This window comes from Schistocerca cancellata, chromosome 10, assembly GCF_023864275.1.
Source record: "Schistocerca cancellata isolate TAMUIC-IGC-003103 chromosome 10, iqSchCanc2.1, whole genome shotgun sequence".
Lineage (NCBI taxonomy): Eukaryota > Metazoa > Arthropoda > Insecta > Orthoptera > Acrididae > Schistocerca > Schistocerca cancellata.
The window spans coordinates 104574790-104588428 of NC_064635.1; the positions used below are offsets into that span (position 1 = coordinate 104574790).

The 13639-nt window shown below is 40.7% G+C and overlaps 1 protein-coding gene across 7 annotated transcripts in view; it reads right to left on the reverse strand.

Moving 5' to 3' along the window:
* LOC126106668 (mediator of RNA polymerase II transcription subunit 1-like) overlaps positions 1-13639 on the reverse strand; it is an 861203-nt gene that overhangs the window by 29959 nt on the left and 817605 nt on the right. For all 7 annotated transcript variants that reach the window (XM_049913034.1, XM_049913033.1, XM_049913032.1 and 4 more), the window contains 5 exons: positions 10265-10554; positions 6127-6308; positions 5484-5990; positions 2182-2398; positions 1361-1596 (listed from right to left, as the gene is read on the reverse strand). In XM_049913034.1, the coding sequence (XP_049768991.1) occupies positions 1361-1596; positions 2182-2398; positions 5484-5990; positions 6127-6308; positions 10265-10554 (1432 nt within the window). The remainder of the gene's footprint in view (positions 1-1360; positions 1597-2181; positions 2399-5483; positions 5991-6126; positions 6309-10264; positions 10555-13639) is intronic.

A 13639-nucleotide genomic window follows, 5' to 3' on the forward strand; every position in this document is an offset into this window, starting at 1 on the left:
TCATCAACAGTGTCACAGGTCCTCACTTTACGAGACACTGTAAACGGGTTTCAAATTTAATCCAGGACGTTGGCACTTGTCGCAATATATCCTGCCAATGCTGGCCAAATATTGGAGCTGTGGATACCAGAATGAAAACTAATAATTTATTCCACAATGCATCCACAAATAAAATTGGAATATGAAGTGCTACAGACTGAATAGTGCAGCCCACATTGTATATTTATTATTCTGCTATAAATAGATGCATAATTTTACAAGAATTTCAGGTGAGTGATATCATCATCATCAGTGCATCATTTCCCTCATTTCCCCAACCTCATAAAAGCTGATTAATTACAGGAGTACAAGCGATTTGTGGAAAATGGTGTATGTGACTGTGTGTGTGGTATGTGGACGCTACAGGCACTGACCACCACCATTGTGGGAGGGGGGAGGGGAGAAGAGAGTGAGAGAGAGAGAGAGAGAGAGAGAGAGAGAGAGAGAGAGTGTTTTTTGTAATGGAACATCTAGTGTCTAACATGATACACATGCTTAATATAGTATTCGATACAAAGTCATAATTCGTATACTATCATTCATTATTTAATATTGTATGAACATTATAATGCTGTCATAACTTGAAAGGATATTATTTTTATTCCAGAAAAAAAAGATAGCATTAGACCCCATTTAAAAATGTTAATAATTAAAATAATAATGTAACTGAAAAGTAATGTTAAGTTACTTGTTGCTAATTGTTAACAAACTGAATTATGTAAAATTGCACATAGAAAACTAACTTTTGTTAAAATTGTGTTTGGCAAACATAACTCCACATTTAGTAAATCATTATGCTGTATCTGAATATTCCTAAAACTGCAATTTTTCATTGGAAGTTCATTACTGTAAAGGTTTGAAAAATGAATTTATGTATCTTAATTGTTACAGCTTTGTTCAAAGTACAGTGGTTGCATCTGCCAAGCTAGTTTACCTCTGTGTACAAGATACGGTGTTCATTTTGTGAAGTTTTGTCAAAAATTACAAAAGATTATTAAATTGTTACAAAATCCAGGAAATTGACAGCTGCAGAAAATATATTTTGAAACTCGTAGTTGACGAGTAATTGACAGACTAGACAACTAAAATTTTATAATTCTCTTTCATTCCACTATTGCATTTACACAAATTGTCTCATTGTGCTGCTGCATTTTCATGAATTGTCTCAAATTTCGTTATTAATTAGAAGTAGTGCACAAATATAAAAACTATATTACAGTCAAACTTGTGGTAGTTAAAGTGTTATGTGTACTTAGTTATTTAGTCCCTATTCTCCATCACTTATAAATTACTGCTGCTGAGTAAATGATGTGCTACTCACTGAGCTGCTTGCTCTTGGTGTCCTTGTTGCTGCGGCTGCCGGCTCCGCCGGCTGCGACCGACCTGTGGTGCTTGTCGAATGCCAGAGTGGCACTTCCCGGCTTTCCAGTTCCGCCGCCGCCACCTCCCGGGAGGCGTCCACCCCTCGGTTTGCCGGACGCACTCTGCTGGTGCGAAGGAGCCAGACCTTTGCGGCTGCCGCCGTCGTAGTCCCCGAGCTTGCTGCCGTACGGCAGGCTGCAATGAGGAGGCTCGTGTAAATCTTGTGGACCACAAATTCAGCTGTTGGCTCTGAAACTACATTCACTAAAGCGAACTGAATAAAAAGCAACATCTGCTCTATAACAGAGAGATATATTGGCTGTGTGTGAGGTTTGAAACCATTGTCTCAAAATTATATATGAATCTATAAAGTTTGATTAAGGTGCCTACTGAAATGTAGTGAAAGACTGGCAGGCCATGGCAGTGTGTTTCATTATTCCTACTGGATGTACTGAATATCCTCATATGGTTTTATGCACTATGCCACCTACTGCTCCTGCAGGAGCAGCAAAGGCTAGATTAGACTAATTGCTGTGTACACAGAAGCATGTCAGCAGTCATTCTTCGGGCGCTGCATTTGCAGCTGGAATGAGATCAAACCATAACATTTTGTAAAACGCTAAGTAAAATCTGGTTTTCAGAGTATGGAAGTAGATGTAGATGTTGCTGTTGCTTTGAAAGGTGGTGCACACTTTTTGTATAAAATATGAAAATTAATATTCATAACAACTGGCTGCTCAAGATTTTCAGAATGTCCCTCAACATACGAGTAGCAGTCACCTGTTTGCATGCTTGTAGCTCCTGGGCACTGGCGTCGGACTACCCCCTGGTGACAGTGGAGGCAGCGGTGGCGTGAGGGACGAGATGCTCTCACTGAGGGTAGAGTTGGCACCGCCACCCCCGCCGACGGCAGACCCCGCCCCGAGGCCGTGCAGCTTGGGGTCCAGGATCTGGCGGAGCTCGTTCTCCACCACGTCCACCCACTCTGGCTCGGCTCCTGCACCGTGCAGTGGTTGTGTGTCACAGATTTCGTGACGGAAAAATGGCCGTTAGCAGTATTACGAAGTGTGCCACATCATTGAAAAACTGTACCACGTAACTGACTTTTCCAGATTCCAGTCATTCAGCGTACTTGACTCAGATTACCTGCTGTTACTGAGGGAAAGACAAATTTTCAATTCTTTACATTTAAAGTAAAGCTGAAATAATAGCGCACGTATCAAATGTGGTAAAGGAAAGCTGGAAAATCCGCCTGACTGCAAAAGAATGAAATGCTGTGCAATTGCAGTGCTGGAAGCTCCGTGAAAGTGTTCGTAAGAGTTACAATGCCAGAAGGCTGCAGTGAAATGTTGGAACACCTGTGGAGGATCAATGCTCGGAGCAGTGCTGGCAGTCAACACTCACTCACAAAGAACAAATATCTTCTTCCGTATGCTATTTTAAATTGATCGACAAATCATTATGTGAGTTGCTGTCTATTTCCAACTGAAACCTTGATTCAGAATCCGCTTTTCAACACAGAGAGGTATTAACAAGCAATAACAATGCGTTTTCCCCATTTCATCAGGATGGTATTATTTCTTCAGCAACCGTATAAGCCTTCATAAAACGTGCTCTATAGCAAAGTGCAGTACCTCCACTTGCTCTGGAATTAATCCGAGGTTAGTACGAGAGAAAGTGGAGATCTTGTCATTCATTTTACAGTTTACATTCTGATTACAAATACCCAGTAAATTTCAAAATAACTTCACGCAAAGTGTTTTCCAAATTTTTATTTTAGCAGTAATTAATATTTTGCCAATTAGTATAACTTAGTTAGCTTTGCTACAGAACCTGATCTTAAACATTTCAAAATACCATGTGTCCTACCAATTCTGAACACTGTTAAGCTTTTGGTGAAACATTGAGCTATGCTGATTTACAGTACTGAATTTCAACATTATAGAAACGGGCTTCATTTTTCCTAGTATTCAATAATTTAGAAGTAATTTAAATTAAACAATTTTGTTGTTTATATAAAAATGTAGAAATAAACACTGCTTAAACTCTGCTCCAAAACAGTAAGACCTAGCTGACTAATATCTAAAATGGTATTGAGCTGCTAGCAGGTACAAGGAAATGTTTCTTATTTATGACAAATTAACAACTAAAATTGTATTACGATAAACTGTATTTTAAACCAATTTAAATAATTTTTTAAATGTTGTTATAAATACATTTCAACTTAGACATACAAAGGTTCTCAAAAGAAAGTTTATATTTGATGGGTGAAAATGAAATAGAGGTTGAAGTTTATCAACAAGGTCTTTATTTATTATTGAAACACGCAGTTTAAGAATTTGCTTCTTAAAAATAATGTCATTATGCAATCCAGCAGGCTTGCAGCACACACTCAAACGATGACCAAATTTTGGATGACTGCTCAGCATATAGACATTGCGATGGCCGCCACTTCCCCTCTGATATTTTCATTCAGTTGCTCCAGAGAAGTCATGTTATTGACATACACTTTGAAATTTCCCCATAAGAAAAAATGTATGGGGCTCAAATTTGGACTGTATGGCAGACAATTTATGTTACCCTCCCTAGAGATAAATTTGGCAGGGAAAATTTCACAAACTCACAGTATAGACAGACTGGACACGTGTGCTGTGGCTCCATCTTGATGAGACTGTATTATTTGGTTATAACCATGAATGTTTTGCAATTCAGGATCCAAAAAGCCAATTAACATAGTCACATACCATTCTGAAATCACTGTAACTGCACGGTCGCTCTCGTCCTTGAAAAAGTACAGGCCAATTAATCCTCGAGCCAACATTGCAGCCTGTACAGAAACATTTGGCGAATGGAGGAGTTTCTTGTGCTTCTGTTTAGGACTCATTGCATTCCAGTAGTGCCAATTTTGCTTATTGGTGTGACCTTTCAGATGAAAATGAGTCTCATCAGAAAACAGGATGATGTTAATTAAAGGGCACTTAGTCACACTATTAATGAACTGCAGCCTATGTCTGGCATTCTGAGGCTTTAATTCTTGCTCCAATTGGATTTTGTAAAGGTGCAGTTTAAGATCTTTTTGCAGACTTTAGTGTAGTCATGATCTGTGTGCATTAAAGAACAAATGCAGAGGTTAGGATCATCACGAACAGACTGATTTACACTCTCCATGGATTCACCCATTTTTGCTGAACCTGGTTGCCTGGATTTTGGTTTGGCCAGTGTTGAACAGGTCTCTTCAAACGTTTTTTGGATAAAGAGAACACTCGGAGAATCATTTACACTATGTACTCCATGACCACTGCAAAATTTCTTCTCAACTACGGTAGCCAAATCACTGTTTTTGAAAAATTCTCACACACAGAAAAGTGCAGTCTGCTCCCGAGAAGCGCTCCATATTGACTGAATTCCTAAAGGCCAAGCAAGTGGTGAACATACACTCCACTCTCCTCCAATTTGTTGTGGATGTGGAAAGATTTTTCAAATATAAACTTACTTTTGAGATGCCCTGTGTGTAGAACCATGAAACAAGATAGGAGTTGAGGTGTGGTTATTCCTGCTGTTGAGCGAAGTTGTCAGAGTGTGTATATGTAATTGCTGTCTAATGTTTTGGTCTGTGAATGGCATTTCTACTCAGTAAGCTGTAATGTTTAAGACTCAGTAAAAGCTCTTGCAATGCCTCTGGCCAGAAATGTGCATAAGAATCTTTTCATTGGCAGTAGCAGTTTTAATGTGCCAGGTTTTGGACAATCAACTGCCAATGTTCTTACCACTGGACAGGAAAGGAAAATAGTTGAATATTTACTTCACTTTTTTGAAAACTTTTACCATGAATGGTGCACATAAAATATTTATAGCATGCAAGCTCACAACTGGAGATATATTTACGAAAATCCAGTTGAAAATTATGAGACAGAATTGCTTGTGGGAACTTAACCTTCAGGAGGTGAAATATTAATACTACCGACAGGTGTATACATTCTTAGGGAAGAGAGATGATTCAAATGTTGGTTGGTGTCTCCTGATGGTGGCTTTTTAAGCTGGTGGTCTCTTTTGCCTTTCTGCACATCACAAAAACCTCTTACCAGCTCCTGCCTGTTGGTGGTGCAGGCCGTAGCCGACCCGGGGGGACCCCGATGACTCGGTGCTGGTGTCCAGCCGGTCCTTCTGGGTCGGCAGGCCCGCTCCACCTACACTGCCGCCACCCCCACTGCTGCCACCCACAGAGGGCTGCCGGCCACTCGAGTAGACGGTGCTCCCCCTGCCAGAGTCACCAGCCGTCGAGCTGGACTGACCCGTGCTGCGCTGCGTCGCCTTCTCGTAGTCCGAGCTCTGCCCGGAGGATGCCGTCCTCGGAGGTTCCGTCGATGGAGGGGGAGGTGGCGGGGCTGACACCCCGGGTGGCGCGAAGCCGCCCTCATCATCGTCGTCATCCTCGTCGTCCGGGAGGTCGAGCCGTGACTGCGAACCCCTCCTGCCCTCTCGGGCCTGCGGGGGCGGCAGCGCAGGCTGTTTCTGTGCCGGCAGGCCGGGAGCCCCCGACAGGTTTGCTGTTGCATATGCATTGCCTGAGTCGGCTCGTTCCTGCTGCCCTGTAGGTATAGGATGGAATTTATACATATGGCTATCCTTCCTTGTGTTGCAATTTTAGTGGCCAGCAGTGTACTTTCTTATGATTAACGTAGCTTGTACCTTGCTGTCAATGTAAACAAAATTTGACCCACATACCTGCCATGTGGTACTGCTGCTGTGCTTGAAGGTACTGGCCATTGGATGCAGCGACAGAGGTGGAGGCTCCAGTCTGTCGCATCACCATGTACACCCCTGCCTGCTCCAGCTGGCTCGCGTAGTTCGCCTGCTGTTGCGACATCGGGGACAGTGCCTTCTGCCGCTGCTGTTGCTGGTGAGACCTGTCCGAGTTATGAGGGATACAAATTCAGAGGTTTCCTCTGACACAGGTTGCATTCTTACAAATGTCTGGCAATGTTAGCAACTTCATCCTTTGGCACAATGCTTGAACAACTGACTAGTCTTCTCCATCAGTGACTGCATACAGTGGTCTTACAGGTATTCTGTGCTGGATGCAGAGAGCACATCTAATTTTAGCATTCACATCTGACAAAGAGGATTAGGTCACTAGTTAAAATGTACATAAGAATGGAAAACCACCAGGACAGTGACAAATACTAAACATTTCACCATTTTGCCATTTACAAGATGCTCATTCCCAGGCGCTGGGCCGTAATAATCTGCTCTTTGTCAAAGCTGCTTATGTTGGTGGATTTGCACACTTGTGGCCTGTATCATCGCTACAGTGATTCCCCATTCATTCGTGCTCTGATTATATGAGGGTAATCCCAAAAGTAAGGTCTCCTATCTTTTTTTATAAGTATATAGACCTGTTTATTTCCACAATGGTTTACATCAGTTTACAGCTTCAACATTTAGCTATTTTTTGACATAATCACCATTTCTGTCAATGCATTTTTGTAGATGCTGTGGCAGTTTTTGTATGCCCATGTCATACCAGCTCGCCACCATACTGTTCAGAAAGTTATGAACCTCTTCTTTCACCTCGTCGTCAGAGATGAATCTCTTTCTGGCCAAATGTTCTTTTAACGTAGGGAACAGGTGGTAGTCATTGGTGCCAAGTCAGGACTATAGGGTGGGTGGGTGATTATGTTCCACTGAAACTGTTGCAGAAGAGCAACAGTTTGCCGAGCAATGTGTGGGCGAGCCTTGTCATGGAGAATGTGTACGCCCTTGCTCATCGTTCCTCTTCTCTGGTTCCAAATTGCCCGTTTGTGTTTTTTCAGTCTCACAATACCTGTCAGCATTAATTGTGGTCCCAGCGATTCAGCTCCAATGACAAGGTGAAAGAAGTAGTTCATAGCTTTCTGAACAGCATGGCAGCGAGCTGGTATGACATGGGCATACAAAAATTACCACAGCGTCTACAAAAATCCATCGACAGAAATGGTGATTATGTCAAAAAATAGCTAAATGTTCAAGCTGTAAACTGATGTAAACCATTGTAGAAATAAACAGGTCTATGTACTTATAAAAAAATAGGAGACCTTACTTTTGGGATTACCGTTGTATATTTTCTATTCACTTGTTCATTCATTCACATATTATGTTCCATCAGTCTTGTCATGAAAGAGAGCTGTGGACTGAGTCAGGTTATGCATTAACTGGCAGAAACAGCCTCTGTTAACTATTTCTGTAAAGTATACTAACAACAAATTATGACCAACACTAATTTACTTAAACAAATTATGGTAATTAATTTATGTATATTGGGAGAAAAATTGTTGCTTTGAAGAAAGCCAGTGGTTCTCCTGTACCACTTGGATGCTGCTACTATTTCATACTTCAAATAAAGCATTTTAACTTTACAAATTAGGCAGAATTGATTTCATAAGTCCAAGTATACAGACACATTGTGTAAGAGGTGATCATAAGGTTTCTATTTGTGGTTGTTGCTGCAGTGTATAAGCAACATAACATGACATTGATGCCACTGTATAAGCACTGACACGTAGGCAAGTGATTAGTATGGTATTCATGTCTTTATGACATGTTTATGATTAATGCGGCAAAGTGAACTATGGCAATGTCATTACCAATGCGTCCAGACAGGACCCATGTGCTGTTATTCTTTTCTTGGCTGCTGAAGGACAACCACTGATAGACATCCATCAGAGAAGAATGTGTATGGGGTAGCACGTCTGTCGAAAACTGTGACAAGGGTTGTTGCTACTTAATGATAATGTACATTGTTGTATCACAGAAGTTATACCAATTCGAATTGGAGACATTCATGCATCCAGCCTATAGTCCTCATCTCTCCCTATATGATTATCCCACTTTTGCTCCCTTAAAAAGGGCCTTGAAAGGTCAACGATTCCCCTCAGATGAGGATTTGCAGGGAGCAATTATGGACATCATCTTCACAGCAGCACATGGTGCTTTACCAAATGGGTATTTTCAACCTGATGCATAGGTGGGATGATTGCCTCAATGTTCAGGGCAATTTTGCATGATTGGCATACCAATTTTGGACTGTACAGCCTTCAAAAGGAAACTTTTTGATTGCCCCGTATAGTAGGAGAGGCTAATGACATATTAAACTCTGTTTAAATATTTTGGGATTATATCAGTTTGCTGCCTGATGTCCACTGGCAATCTCTTATAGCCTTTTGCATCAGAATGCAAAACTCCATTCTGATCCCCAGACATGGATTCATAGTGTATAGGGAAATTAGTTCTACTTCTCGTATGGTGGTTGTGAATTGCTGAGGTCATCCTAAGTTCACTTTCACTATCAATCACAAAGTATATCCACTATTCAGTCATGTTATTGTGACCACCTGTCTGAAGACCAAATAACCGCCTTTCACAGTGCAGACTACTGCAGCCATACGGGAAGGGGGTGAATGAGGGTTTGGAAGGTACCAACAGGCACGTGAGCCATGCCGACTCTGGTGCCATGACCAGCTGAACTAGGGTCCTCAGTTGAGGATCCATGGCACAAACAGCCCAATCTAGGTGGTTCCACATATTCACAATTGGGTTTAAATCCAGGGCCATGTGAGTAGAGTACATGAATCCTGGTGCTTTTTGACACGTTGCATTGCCCTGCTGGAAAATGCCATCTTGCTGAGGACCCCCAAGGATAGGTGGATACTTTTGCTGATCCATCATGCCTTCAGAATGGTGAGATAACCCAGTAATGCCATGAGTATATTCTCCCTCCTCCGTCCTTGACCCTTCTGACGATTGTTGAAGGGTGCTTACTTTCAGATATTTCACACCGAATGAGCATAAAACATGATTTCCTGAAAAGACCACCTTCACCACTCACTGGACATCCAGTTGTATTGGCATGCAAATTCCAATCTCTGTCATTGAAGTACAGCAGTCAGCATGGGTGCATGAACTAGGCACATGCTGCACAGGTTCACAGGCAGCAATGTCTGCTTAATGGTTGTTGAAGAGGACTGCTGGTAACCCTGTACTTCATTTGGGCTGTCAGTTGCTCAACATTGCACATCCAATTGTCCTTACACATCTCCATAATCATTGTGCATCCCTATCATGCATTGCACCACACTTGCCTCAGCACCGTGCACCACAGTTGCTTTGCCGCATGTTTTGGATAGCAACATTTTGTGAGGCACAGTATACTTTAACCACAGTAGCACCATTTACAAACTTAGGCATTTCAGAAATGCATGGCTTGTGAAAGTCAATGATCAAGTTCTTTTGGATGTCAGGTAAGTCACACTGTTTCCGCGTTATGACATGTGTTGTGTGTCCCCTGGACACGCTTCATATACCCTCTGCTGCCACCTGCCTTCTATGAGTGATATTGAATCTCAAATATAGGCGGTGGTCACATTAATGTGACTGGACTGTATATATTGACATGAAGTGTAAGAATCCCTGGGTCCCTGAAGAGAAGTCTGCACGATTTTCGATTATCGTCACCACACAATAATCTTATTGCACTCTTCTGTAGAGTAAACATCTTTTTACCCTACATGCAATGTCCCAGGAAGTTATGCCATATGGTGGAAATTACTGAAAGCATAAAAAATTTGCTGGTGATCTTGCCTGCATATCAACACAAATGAGAGAGATTTCCGGGTGTAAAGCACGAAGAACTGCATCACTGTCCCGCAGCACCACCAGACTGCTTTCAGTCTCACAGTAGGCAATGGTCATAAGGTTTTGGCTGATCATTGGAAACCAGAGCGGTCTGACACATACTTGAACCTTAACTACTTTACTCCTTCTCTGAAAAATTTGAATGCAATTAATTCTACTAATTAAACAGAGAGACTCTGTCGGCGTCCCGTACCTCGGCCCAGCAGGTGTCTGGTGGTGGTAGTAGCCAGAGGTGGAGGGGACTGTGTTTTCAGATGAGTGTTGCTGGTACTGGTAGCTCGCAGCTCCCGCAGGTTCACTGCCACTCGCCGCGTAACTGCGCGGTGTGGGTTGCGCAGAGGCACCTTGGGGCACCGATACAGACGGCCCTCCTCCCAACAGCCTCTGCTGCCGCTGCTCATCCTCTGCATCTTCCCTGCCGGTCAGTGGCTGAGGCCGGACTTTGCGTGGACTCGCCTTCTCACTACCCATGTCGCCGTTTACCTGTGAATAGTTATGAGGTTGATTTTTTTAAAATTGTGTCAAAACATCAATACAGTTGTAGAAATAAAATGAGTAACTTAAAGCAAACATGTCTAGTTATAAGGTATAATGAAACTGGTCATTACTGCACTCCCAGTCTTTAAAAAAGAGCACAATATACTGCTTTAAAATACATGATACATTGAGATATTTCACATACAGTTACATTTTGCATCTATATTTATGACCTGTACATCATTTACATCACATTCACATATGGATCAATGCAGGGCACTTCTATAATTTGTGTTTACACTCAAATGATATTGGTTCAAGATTACTGTTCAAAGTTTGCGATTCATTGTATATTTTATTCTTTTGGTGGAAGTTTTTGCTGTTTGGATTCCATTTGTAATTATTATTATTATTATTATTATTATTATTAGTTGCTGAAACATTGTAAAAATCAGAGGAATGTGCAATGTGAATCAGTTGCTCTTGTTAGCATTGTGATTGCTATCTTTGATGTACAGTTTGGGTGACAGTTCTATCGTGACAAGTGTGTTGTGATCTGTACTCTGGACCTTTTGACAATTGGATGTGTTTAACAGAGAAGATTATTAATAACCTCAGGAAAAATGGAACAAACAGCCTGTGACAATTCACTGGAAAAATATAATGAAACAAACAGAACTCTGAAATTGTTTTTGTGTGTAGGATTAACCCTGTAGACAAACTGTGTCAACAAAAAGAATGCATATTAATCAACAACAAGTGGAAGATAAGTAAAAGATCATTTTTAATGATTTCAATTTAAATTCATAGATTTCCTCTTATTTGTTCTCAAGTTGTTAAGAAAATATGGTGAAACAAAATCACAAAAGATACTTCAGATTTTCTATCTAAAACAACTTTACTAAATCTAAGTTTTTGACTAAGTAAAGTAAGTGTCAGGTGAGAAAAGTCACAAAAAAAAAGAGTATAACATGGATGAACACAAGTGGGTGACTTTGAGAGCATTTAGAGCTGCCTAATGTACATCTTCCTCAGTGCGAGTGATTCACAGTTTGTGGTTCCCCATAGTCATAGCTGGCAGTGATGACTGGAGTTCCCCAATTTTGGAGATTACATCTGGACCTTTCAGCTCCAAAGCTTAGGCAATTCAGAGCATGCCAAGTAGTCCACTTCTCTTCATGCTACGATGTGTAGTATTTTCAGGTGGCTGAGAACAATAGGGTTTGTTTGTGAGTTATGCTTTCCACATTACTCACAGTTGAAATGTAACACAGTGGACTGCCCGAGCTTACTCTGCTATTGCTCTGCAGTATCCGAGTACTGTTTCACATATTTATATTTTACTTTAGGACAACAATTATCTACCAAATATCAAAATTACTCCACAGCCTGTACTTTCCAAATTTCATAGTAATGCAAGCTCCAAAATTTTGATCCCCCCCCCCCCCCCCCCAATAATCTTTTTCTGGAACATTTATTTATATGGATTGAAAGTATTAAGGTTACTTGTTTTAGGAATATGTTTGTTTTTACAAAATGTGCAATACTTTGGAAGTTATTTTAATTTGAAGATTTTATTGTTTATGTGGAAACATAATAAAGAATACTGTTTAAACTCCACTCCAAGTAAGTTTCAATTTGGATAATTAATATTCAAATACCAAAGTCATGACTCTATCACACATAGTGGCATTCTGTTGTGTACCCAGTCCATGTGGTGCCTCAGTCCGCTACCAATGATGTACCCTATGAGTACTCCATGTTTAAGGATGTTGACTCCTTAACAGTTTTTGTCTCTGACAGTTAACTGTCGGCGTCAGCTGGATGTGACTTATGCAATGACAAAACAAATCACAACAATTTTTCGTAGACTTTGTCTCCTTGTCTAAGGTACAAAGTGAAGTTGTCTGCTCTGCTGCAAAAGTCTTCAACAAATATGCATCCACCATAAAGCAAGAAACTGGGAATCCCCACACACTGAAACAAAGTGTGAAAACATAAATCACTAGCCAACTGTCTAGATTGAAAGACTGAAAATTCTTGTTAGCTAAATGGCAAATAGTAGGGTGCACTGTAAAACTGCATGGCAAATAGTAACCTGGCCTCTGTTGTTACAACCATAGGAAACTTTTTTCTTTGAAAAATACCAGATTATTGAAGTAAATATTGAGCTACTAGTAAGTAAAACAGCTAGGAAAATTGGTAACTGCACTGCATATGTATGTGGAACTCTACTGGAGAAAAAAGGGGCTTACCTGCAGAATGGGCAGGTTTTGGAATGAGAAAGATTTGTGGCTGTGGGGAGAAATTGAACACATGGAGACTGGAGGAAACTGAGCATGTGTGGAATGTTGGGCACCAAGTGAGTGCACAAATGTTTACTTGATGGAAGCTACGCTGGCAAGAGCAGTTAGCTTTGCACATGGAAGAAGTAACAGGCACAGTGACTAAAAGCAGAGAGTGGCGCAAGTAACGTGTCTCAAGTGTCTAGATACGTGAACTGTTGATGTAGCTGCTGGATTAATGGAAAGTTTTCAGAAGTATAATAGCTGATATTGTCTTGTATTTACAGTATTTGGACTGAGGTAGACAAATAGAGCATATCACTGGACAAGGTGTGTGACTGAGCAGTGGTCTTGATACAACCAGACGTTACTAAAAGGGATGTGAGATTCCATCTCTAATTGTATCAAAACTAAAGTTAGTGAGCATTGAGATCATTTGGTTAATATTGGAGTCTTCAATAAGCCCTAAACAAAATTAGTATATTCAATTGTACATTCTTGTAAGTTTAAAGACTTGATAGTTGATTTGGTTATGCTTATGTGCCTTGTGAGTAAATGTGGAAAGGAGGCAGCTGATTACTGGTTTAAGTAAGATTAAGGTAACTGAAATTTCTAAGCAAGAACAATAATTGAAATAATTGCACAAAAGGTTCAGTTTTTATGATAGTAAAATTAAATTTTATTGGTATGGTTGTAATATGTTTTTTATTTAATATTGGTTTCCTTAAGGAAATAATTTCACAGGAAGTGTTTATGCTGTACTGGATAATTGCATTGAGTGTTGTTGGGTTATCAGTAACCAAGTT